The sequence below is a fragment of the Podarcis raffonei genome, chromosome 5, assembly GCF_027172205.1.
Source record: "Podarcis raffonei isolate rPodRaf1 chromosome 5, rPodRaf1.pri, whole genome shotgun sequence".
Classification (NCBI taxonomy): Eukaryota; Metazoa; Chordata; class Lepidosauria; order Squamata; family Lacertidae; genus Podarcis; species Podarcis raffonei.
This window is the reverse complement of record NC_070606.1, coordinates 77,582,429-77,593,529: the sequence shown is the minus strand read 5'-3', so window position 1 is coordinate 77,593,529 and position 11,101 is coordinate 77,582,429. Positions and strand designations below refer to the sequence as shown.

At 40.4% G+C, this 11,101-nt stretch overlaps 1 protein-coding gene across 1 annotated transcript; it reads left to right on the top strand.

Annotated features, from left to right (window-relative positions):
- The first annotated feature begins 1,249 nt into the window (after positions 1–1,249).
- On the top strand, positions 1,250–10,766 carry COMMD2 (COMM domain containing 2). The gene is made up of 5 exons (XM_053390255.1): positions 1,250–1,429; positions 4,109–4,186; positions 5,557–5,639; positions 7,337–7,510; positions 10,236–10,766. Exons 1-5 carry the CDS (start codon positions 1,363–1,365, stop codon positions 10,431–10,433), a joined length of 600 nt encoding a protein of 199 aa, XP_053246230.1. The 5' UTR covers positions 1,250–1,362; the 3' UTR covers positions 10,434–10,766.
- The last annotated feature ends 335 nt before the right edge of the window (positions 10,767–11,101 follow it).

The following is an 11,101-nucleotide window of genomic DNA, read 5'->3' as shown; positions in this document are numbered from 1 at the left end:
TCTTACACTGCAGGGAGTTGAATCCTCGGGGTTCCCAACTCTACAATTCTGATTCAATGAGCCAAGCTGACATTTTGGCCTACTTGTTCCCTTCGCAACCCATGAAACCAAAACCCCTCCCAACGTGCTACTATCAGGGAATTTATGATTCTGCTTTTAATATCATTTGTACCTGCAAAAGTTTCAGGGCTGCTTCATTTTCCAACTGGTGCGTATCCCACAACTTTCAACAAAATAGCTGCAACTTTCTATGCCACAAATGTCCAGGGCAGGGTGTTTGCCCCACGTTCGTTGCTCTTCAGAAGGCAGCAGCACTGCAGATGTATCACAGAACAACTTATAAAGGGGAATGATGTGTGGTCCACTATAAATCCACCTCTTAATGCACCACTACTGCATCAACTGTATGTTGCAGAATGCACCTGTGAAAAACCACCACCACGGCCATTCTAGAGCAGGGTTTCCCAAACCTGTAGTCCAAAAACAGCTGGAGACCCAAGTTTGGGAAACCCTGTTCTAGAGGGGCCCCCAAATCCTCTTCAGATGCATAGGCATAGCCAAGGGAGTGCAGGGGGGCACCTGAAATATGCTCGGAGTTGAGAATGGATTTCATGCTCTTTATTCAGCTCATAGTGGTGAGCAGGAATGGAAGGTCCCCCAGAATGTCTGCTTTATATACATTATTTACACAATGGGCCCCGCGTAATTGGCTAGTTCCAGGATTCTCCTGTAGGCCAATCAGGTTGTGGATTCACTTCCACCTGGAGCTGAATTGGGTGGCTCCTGTGGACCAATCAGTCTGCTGTATTTTGGATCCTATTGTTCTAGGACCAATCAGACTGCTGCATTCTGAATCCTATTGTTCTAGGACCAATCAGACTGCTGCATTTTGGATCCTATTCAACTCAGTACATAACAGCACCCAAAATCAAGTTAATAAAAATATGCATACCTAACTGAGGTCCCCCACCCCCGCGCGCAACATAAATCCTGGCTACGCCCAAATTCACATGTGTAATTCACAGCAGGCATCTTTCTACTGCTTCATGCGTCTGGTGAAGCGACCTCCACGAAAGCTTATGCCTTAAAGAATGCAATTAAGGCAGCTGTCAGCCGAAGGCCGCCTGACAACCGCCTAGCGATTCCCAAACGCCCCGCAAGGGGACGGATTGAAGTACAGTATTGCGTGGGGACAGAATCAGTAGGCGGAACGCTTCGGCGCGGGAGTTGATTCCCGACCGGACGGCTTTGGCTGAGGGGCCGCAGTGGCTGCGGGGGAAGCTTCCGCCTGACGCGCAGCAGCGGCGCCGGGGTTACGGTCGGCGTCGGTTTCGGTCGACGGGGGGCGCCAAGCTGCGGAAGATGTTGCTGGTCCTGTCGGAGGAGCATAAGGAGCACCTGGGCTTCCTTCTCCAGGTGGAGAGCTCAGGTACGAGCTAAAGACCTTCTGGTTAGGATTGCAGCCCAAACCTACTCCCTTTTTTGGGATGCGCGCATTTACCTAGAGACAAATCCCACCGAAGTCGACGGGGCTTGCTTCTGACGTGAGTTAGACACGGGTCAGGATTGCCCTGTCGGTGTTAAGCCCCGTTTCTTTCAGCGGGATTTGCTCCCAGGCAAGCGTTTAGGGGATCGATCCCTAAAAAGTAAAAAAAACCCAACTCTTCGAGATTAGGGGATAAAAGCTGCAGTACTTTTCTTCCTTTCTTTTTAGGGGTTGTGGCGGCAAATAATAGTAGTTTTCCAAATTTTTGATAAACCAACACCAAATTACATCGAATTTGATACAGTAGATAAAACGTTGCAGCCCTAACCCCAGCGACTGTGCTTGGAGAATTGTTCCCAACGTCTGAAGCTTTATGTCCAGTGGTTGGCCTATGCTTTTTAATTTATTTGCTGTTGGGTTTATTTTATTTTTTACTTGTGCCACTAAATATTGGACAGTTCAATAATCTTATTGTAGAAGAAAACGTACAGTACTTATAAACATTGCAAACATGAAGAGGAAAAAAGAAGAGAGAGGGTAGTTTTAACTTTTATTTTTGTTTATTTAGAGATACCTTTAAGTTAAAGCAGTATTTTACCATTGGCTACTTTTTATTGTTTTTCAGCATAGTTTTAAACAAATGAGACTGTAATTTTGACGGTGCTATACAAGTAAGAGAGAAAACATACATGCCTGCCACATAGTGAAGTTGTAACTTTCAGTAATATGTATATTTTAATCGGTGTTCAACATTTTGTGAATGTTGACTACCTGACATTCATTTTTAGATGTGCTATTAACATGCAGTTGAGATGAAAGTTTAATATTTTGTTGGAAGCCACCCAGAGTGGCTGGGGAAACCCACCCAGGTGGGCAGGGTGTAAATAAATAATCATTATCATTTTATTTATTTATTTAAAAATATTTGTGTAGGTCAACTGCATGCATACACAAACACGCACACTGTAAAAACCACTTAAAGAAATTAAAGCAGGTAGCCTGCCATGACTGAAAATGCTTTTCTTGAATGGTTGGCATAGGAAAAGTTTTCAGCCAACGCTGCAAGGTTGAGAGAAGAATCTCTCTTGGGAGAGCCTCACTCCAAAGCGCTGGGCCGAGTTCAGGCCATTGAATTCGGTGGGATTTGCTGTCTTAGAAGACATGGTTGGCATTGCAGCATTATCCTCAGTGGCGGACTTCAGTCTTTCAAATTTTAGTGGCATCCTGGGTGATGCCAAAATTTGGCGTCTCTCTCCCCCCCCCGCTCCATCTCTCGCCCTCTGTGGCATCATTGTGGCAAAGGTAACCACCAACCTTCTGATCGGCAAGCCCAAGAAGCTCAATGGTTTAGACCACAGTGCCACCCGCGTCCCAATTATATCATTGTGGTACCCCTTGTGGTGCCCTCTTGGTTCATCACCAACTGTGGGAAACTGGTCATGCTTCCCTAAATCCGCCTCTGTTGTCCTATACAGCACTTAAGTGTAGTTATACCAAACTGATACAGTTTGCACAATAAATCTAGCTTCATTTCCCCTACAGTACTGCAGTTGTATGTAATAGAAATCAGCACTGATTTGTTCACTTTACAAGATGTTTCAGGTTTGGGCCTGCGTGGAGCTGAGACTCGCTTCCTCCCCACCTCTATATGTTTGCTTTATGCATTTTCTGTGTGAGCTTATGATTAGCTACAACTTTTAATAGTAAATATTTAAGTAGGACTTTGGAGCTTTCTAAGTGCTTCACATACTTTATCTTAGTAGTATTTACAGTAGCCCTATAACATAGGTCTTTATTATTACGCTCCATGTCGTGGAGGAAGCCCAAGGCAGCAAACACGCAGCTGGGCTGTGACCCCCACATTCATAGAGCAGAGGTAACATTTCAGTTAGTAACTTCTCAGTTCACATTCTCAGATTCTTAGCTAGACGTTATTGGGCAGGCAGGTGTGGCTGTCACTGGCATGTATCTCCCTGTTAAAACATGCTGAGACATCATCTCACTTGGTATTTCCCTGCCACAATTCACTAGCTCCTCCTGCCTGGTAGTGGGGAGATGTCGAACGTGGTGACAGCATATGTTCTCAGGCAAATATTTAGAGATGGGGGTCTTCAGCAGCCCCATGTCCCCTGTAACAGCAACTAGGTATTTATATATTTTTAGTAAGCAAAACCTATGTGCCAATAAATAAATAAATAAGTGGTTTATGTAAAATATTGTAAAATACTAATTTTTAAAATAGAGATTAAAAACACATAATAAAATTATCCAAATATAGGTAAAACCATCAATCCTTAGCTGCTACACAATGGAAATCTCACAACTGTAATAACAAAAAATGCATTTCTTTACATTCACAAGGATCAGAAATTTAGGATGCACGCTTTAGTACTGTGCCCATTCCTGCTGACTTTTACTACCATAAAAACTGCCCTGTGGAAATTAAAAAAATGGATTAACAATTTACAGTAGGCTGAGATAAGCCGTATTAAGTTGAGCTACTCCTAATGAAGTCTGGTTTTCTACAACCAAGCCATCATCTAGTTTCCTGGTGCTGCAAACAAATCTTTTTTTCTTTTCAGTTGTCAATGAATTCTGCAAACAAATCTTCTTTCTTTTCAGTTGTCAATGAATTTGGCCGTATTGCACTGGAGTTCCTAAGAAAAGGCACAAACCCAAAAATCTACGAAGGAGCAGCAAGTAAGAATTTGAGAAGTGTGGTTAAAGGGCAGTATTTTCCAAGGGCCTTGAATCAATACACTGCTAGACATTGGCCCAATTCAGAGGTAACAATGTTGGTCCTGCAAAAATTATATGTTGGACCAAGAATAGCTGTGTTTTCACACAAAGGTAAACTAAGGTAGTTGACTCAGTTAACCAAACTGTGTGCGTTGCTCCTAATTGCTTGCTTCGCTCCTCCCCTGGTAAGAGCATGTATATAAACCAGGAGGGGAATAGCTTACTGCTTTAGCCATGCCTGACATTGTGGTTTGTTTAAAGCAGGGTTGGGAAATCTTTTTGGCTCCATGGGCCAGATCCTTATCAGCATCAGCCTCAGTGACCAAATTTGAAAGGTGAGCAGGGCCACCCACCTGTCAATTACACTGTGTCATTATGATGTCACATGGTTGACAGATGGGCAGTCAAAATCCCTTCCTGGAGTGATGTTAAAATGAGGCAGGTGACAAGCACTTCAGAAAGCAATCTGCCTTGTTGAGGGCTTACTGATTAAGATTTTTTTGGAGTCAAATAAATCATCATCTTTGATTTGAATAGAACATGATGACACCTATAGCTCCCTCCAGTTATTACAAAGCAGCAACAAAATTGAAATAATTCCCTGCAGATTTGTCAGGCTGTAGTACCTGTGTAAGCTCAACTGAAATGAACTGAGCTGAGCTTTCATTGGTGCAGATGCAACCGTTTGCGGGTTGCTGATGTACAAGTCGATCTGGGCCTTTAGAAAACAAATGGTGCTGTCCTAGCACTGTTTGCCATGAGAATGTAGAGGAGGAATAGTGGCATGTTTGAATGCTTCTATGTGAATTTTTTTTCTTTTAGACTCCTTCTCCCAGACACAAGTTTTCCACAGGTGTGGAATTTTGACAGAGGGAAACATGGAATTATGCTGTCTCCAAGTGGCATTCTTAAGTGGCACAGTCCTTGGAGCACTGTGTCACTTACTTTTCTGAACATATAGGTTGGTCCGGGGTCTATGTTGTTTTTCTCAAATACTTGTTAAGATGATGCTTGTTTACATTTCCCCCCCTAATAGATTCTGAAGAGACAGCAGCTGTAGTACAAAATGCATCAAAGATTAGTTAAGTCTAGAAAACAAGCACTATTTACTAAGGCCTCTGATCTCCCATAATCGTCATGTACACAAGTGGAATATTCTAAGCTAGAGGCCTCTTTTTGCCTCTACTTTCCATTATTATATACCATATATAGTACAAGGATATGCAGACTAAGTGTGCTTCGATTTGCAACCTATTTTTATTTGAGATTTATTTGCATGTATATTGTATTGGATCAGATCCTGTTTGATGTTTTCTCATTCCATTTTTCAGGAAAACTTAATGTTAGTAGTGAAACAATTCAGCATGGTGTAGAAGGATTAACATACCTTCTCACTGAGAGCTCAAAACTCATGGTAAGTGTGACTCACAGTGCTCTTAGTGAGCTAGGCAGATGCTTTGAACTTCTTACTTTCTTGGATATGTGGGTTGGGGCAGCGGCAGCGGGGTGTGTGTGTAAATAAAGGTCAGAGTTGAAAGCTCAGGAAAATTAGTGCAAACTCCTATTTTGCTGCATCCTCCATATAGTGTTGCCAACTTCTTTTATATCAGCCCCTTCCGCTTCTTATCAGCAGGTGTTAATGCTTATCTCCACATCGTGAAAACTTCTCCTGCTGATTTCTACCAATGTGGGGTGGAGGCGGTGAGAGAAAGAAACACTGACAGGACCAAGACTTAGTGCTACTTTGGATACCAGCTTTCAAAAACATAAAAGCCATTTTATAAAATCTTATGTATATTAAAAGGATTAAATCTGAAAAATTCAGTTGGTTTCTTCTGTATTATTAGGTTTAGTTGTTATTCTAGTTTCTGCCCAATGTATCAAAATGACCATCTGACCATGGATGTCATAAATGAGATGGGTCATATACACATTTGGAATAGGAGAGCATGTACACATTGTAAACTGTGGGTAGTATCCAGTGTTAGATATAGAATAGAGCCGTTCAAACAGGGTGGATTTGATTTAAATCAAATCAATTTTAATCATGATTTAAATCACTTGTCAGTAAGACTTGATTTAAATCATTTTTTTACAGAAAGACTCATTCTTGCTGGTATAATCTTAATATTTACAACCAGATGAAGGTTTCATTTTTGGAATGATAAATTTCCAGAGTAGTTTTTACAGTTATATAAAAAATTACTGATTTGGTTATACTAATAGAAATACAAAGACAGGTAATTATGAAATTATTGCTTATATTTGGACAACTTTTCTCCTGTACTTTATTGGAAGGAGAAAAATAATCATTTCCTTAATAACAATTTAAACAATTTATTTAACTAAAACAATTAACATTATAGCATATGTATCCATGTTTGTTAACTGATGTGGTTAAACTGTTTTTTTTTAAAAAAAAACTTAGATTGAGTTTTAGCACACATAAAAAACTTAAAACAAATCCTTATTTCCTGATGAATAGCCTTTGGACCATACTGTAACTTAAATAGAAAACTATCTTTAGAAAGATTTTTCCTCCAAAAGCATTTTATTTTAAAAATCCGATTTAAATTTTAAAAAATCTGATTTTTAAAAAAATCATTGATTTTTATCCACCCTGCATTCAAATCAGTGGACATAAATAACCTTAGAGTATGCTTTAATTGGATACCACCCAATATTTCTGTAAATGGTGTTGCATTATGAATGTTGAGAATTACTTTCTTTGTTGGCCTCTGCTTCCTTTTTCTATTTGGTATTTATAGACTGCAGTTAATCAATTCTTACTAAATGATTTCCTTTCACACATATTTCACAGTTGGAAATGCAATCCTTACACCAATTTACAAAGACTGTGGGCAGAGGAAGGGCCATTGCTCAGTGGCATAGCATCTGTTTTGCATGCAGGCTTAATCCCAGGCATTTCCAAGCAGGGCTGGGAAAAGGCTACTCCTGCCTGAACCCTGGTGAGCTGCTGCCAGACAGTGTAGGCAATCTGGAGGCAGATGGACCAATGGTGCAACTCACTATATGGGAGTTTCCTATGTTTGTAAGTAAAACAGTAATAGAAGCAATCAGGAACTCAAACATTCTATTTATAATTTTTAGATATCGGAGATAGATTTCCAAGACTCTATACTTGTACTAGGATTCTCTGAAGAATTGAATGCTGTATTGCTTCAGCTGTATCTTGACAATAGGAAGGAGATCAGAAGTATTCTTACTGAACTAGCACCGAAGCTGCCTAGTTATCACAGTCTTGAATGGAGACTAGATGTGCAGGTAAGGGTGAAAATCTTTAGTTTATAGTGCTGTTTACATTTGGCATGAAACAAACTGCTAAAGGCAATGGTTTCAAAATTACAGCGGTAGCAGTAGTATTATTCATACACATTTTTGCATACAGTTATTCATAATAGAACAGTAGAAAGCGACCTGCACAGTTAGTTGCCCAGTGATTTACCAACACAACACAGCCTACTTAGGCTTCCATGTACTTTGAAGCTGTACTTTAATATGAAAACAGAATTTCCCATCTCTGTATCAGAACTAGCTCAGACAGTACACCAGTGTTCTGTCTGGTTACAGACAATTGTATTGGCATTTTATGGAACTGGAACATTGATTTTGAAAGCAGCAGCTTGCTGCTAAAATTTGCCATTAAAAAAATTGAAAAATTGAATCAGAGGACATTTAATAAGCTATTGAAAATGTAGCTTAACAAAAAAAATTAAAACAGAATTAAGAAACGAGGAAAAATGTCGACTTTAACAGAGCCAGTAAGAGGTCAAGTATGCAAACTAGTCTGTATAATAAAAATCAGCAAACAAATTGTGTGGAAAGCTATTTGTGAGCTGAGTGCAAGGGTGACTCGCATACATGTGCAAGCACATAGGTGCGCGCGCACACACACACACACACACACCCCTTAAATGTTCACTACCACCTTAAGCATTTTACCCTGCACTTTAGCTGAAAATCTTCCAGAATATCTTACATAAGGTCAGTAAAAGCAAGAAGGTTCCCACCCTCTCAAACAAGTCCCCCAACCCTATGAAAGGGCTTGTGATTTTCCTCAAATCTTCTCATCTTCCATATCCTCCTTCCCACCTCCTTTATGTTACTGACTCCATGCTAGTATGCAGCCTATTATGAACCTGTGGCAACTGTAGCTGGCCAGGTAGGTGAGGGGAGCACATCTTTAGTGATCCGTGTTCCAACCTTCCCTGGGCTGAGTTTAGTCTTAAGCCAGAAATTGCCAACCAAAGGCACTGATCTGTTTTTGAAATGTATATCCATTTCATCTTGTTCCTCCCACACCAGAAGAGGCCTAATAGGGAGCATTTCATGTGGTTAGTCAAGCTCAAAAAATAACACTAGTTCCTGGAATTCCCCCCCCCCCCCAGGTTAGTTTATTTGGTCTACAGACCATAAACTTCAGATACAGCATTGGGTTATCAAGACAGCTGCAGTGGGGTGGGAGACTATTTGCATGTACACCAGTTGTGCCTTTTAAAATAAGAGTGTTACAAAATCCATGAACAATCAAAAAGTAATATTTTTAAAATGCAGGCAATTTGACTCAAAATTCATCCTCTCTTTGTGGCCTAGTTTTGATGGCTACAGCAAGGAACTTGACTATATTTTCAGTAAGCATGGGGTTGGAGTCTGCCATGAAAATTGAAACATAAAATTAATCTGAATTCCCCAAATATGAGGAAAGTACTGGGGAAGTAAATCAGGATCTTATATTTCTAGAAACATTACAATATAGAAGGAAGTCTTCAATGTAGGCAAAGCTTATTTACTTTCAGCAATTTCAGCTGCCCCTGGCTTTGCTCGATAAATATGCTGCTTTTGGCTAAAATTTGTTTATAAAAAATTTAACACCTTTGGCTATTTACTACCCCATCTTCTGCCACTGGGATTAGAAAATGCATGCAACTAGTAGCATTAAACAGAGATTTCTAGATCTCAGTTTATAAATTTCATTAGCTTGGGCAAAAGGGATTTCTTCACCACTGTACCTTGGGTCTACAACCTAGCACTGATTTTCTTCTAGACACAGAAGTGTCTTTTCAGCAGTTAGGTTCAGTGCTTTGCCACCAGCTGTTATGGAAGTTCTATTTACCTGGCTGCCTTGGCATTTAAGAATTTGACTTTGCAGAAGTGGCTCAGTTGAAACATTATCCCATGTAATGTTTATAGGAATATAAGACCGTGATTTATTTCTCCAGTATTTCCCTTACACTTGGGGAACTCCAAAACTAGGCCACAACTGTTAAAGTAAAGGTGAGTTAGGAATCAAAATTGTTGGTATTTTAAATTTATTTTTAAGATACATTTGATTGTTCATAGGTTTTGTTATACTCTTACGTTAAAAGGCCAAAATTACAACAATGAAGATAATAGTGTTTGGTTCTTATTTTAGTTCTTAACCCAGTATATCCAATTGTCCTTCTGAATCAAGGGGTGGATATCTTAATGTAGTAGGTACACACTGTAAAATATATCTACATTTCCTTGTTGAATTATGAATGCTGAGAATTAGAATGCTTTTGTTAATGGCTATTCTTAGCACATGGGACACAGGTGGCGCTGTGGGTAAAACCTCAGCGCCTAGGACTTGCCGATCGTATGGTCGGCGGTTCGAATCCCCGCGGCGGGGTGCGCTCCCGTCGTTCGGTCCCAGCGCCTGCCAACCTAGCAGTTCGAAAGCACCCCCGGGTGCAAGTAGATAAATAGGGACCGCTTACCAGCGGGAAGGTAAACGGCGTTCCGTGTGCTGCACTGGCTCGCTAGATGCAGCTTGTCACGCTGGCCACGTGACCCGGAAGTGTCTGCGGACAGCGCTGGCTCCCGGCCTATAGAGTGAGATGAGCGCACAACCCTAGAGTCTGGCAAGACTGGCCCGTACGGGCAGGGTTACCTTTACCTTTATTCTTAGCACATCTCTTCGTTTTAAATCTTACTGAGTTTTCTTTTCCTCACCTCACTATTTACATAGCTTGCTAGCAGAAGTCTGAGACAGCAAATTAAGCCTATTGTGACTCTGAAGCTCCACCTTACACAGAATGGAAACCAAACTACTCAAATATTACAGACCGACCCTGCGACGTTGCTTCACCTGATTCAGCAACTGGAGCAAGCTTTGGGAGAAATGAAAACAAATCATTGTAGACGAATAGTGCGTAACATCAAGTAGTATTTGCCATCTCAGTAAACTTATGGAAACCAGTGTCGCCAAACAACAGTGCGTCTGGACCAGTCAAAAACTTTTCCTCAGCCAAGTTCTTGAGACTGCATTAAAGGACTGAATTTGCTTGGGTGCTAATCTAGTAATAATGTCAGATGCAAGTTAGAATAATCATCATAATCTAACCAGACATCAATATTATTTGAACATGTGAGCTTTTCTAATTTTATGTACAGCTGCCTTTTGCATAATGTGCTGTACAGCTTATTGGTATAATGACCAAACATTTTTCCTTCTTATCTTTTCTGATCTGAATAAAGAAACATATACAGTAATATTTTATATATATTTGTATTCAGGCTAATTTCTTGTAATTACTTTTTTTTTTATTTTGGGGCCAGCCACTACTCATACAGAGGAGAAATTCTCCATCCCCTAAGTGCTGGCTGATGTTACTACGCAAAAGGAAATAGCACCAACCTATGGTCAAAATTGTTGTTGTGCTTGAAATAAGCAACCATGTTTGGTTCATACAGGATGTCACCTCCTGTGCGTGAGCTGACTTGAGAAGGATGCCCTTGGATAACATAACATTGCAACAGGAAACCTGAAAAAAATATCACTATACCGAAAAATATTGCGGTGTGGGATTTGCTAGCTTTATCTATGGTACAAAT

Coding starts and splice junctions, on each gene's coding strand:
- COMMD2 (XM_053390255.1), top strand. CDS start 1,363: ATGTTGCTGGTCCTGTCGGAGGAGCATAAGGAGCACCTGGGCTTCCTT. Junction 1,430..4,108: donor TCTCCAGGTGGAGAGCTCAG/GTACGAGCTAAA, acceptor CTTTCTTTTCAG/TTGTCAATGAATTTGGCCGT. Junction 7,511..10,235: donor AATGGAGACTAGATGTGCAG/GTAAGGGTGAAA, acceptor CTATTTACATAG/CTTGCTAGCAGAAGTCTGAG.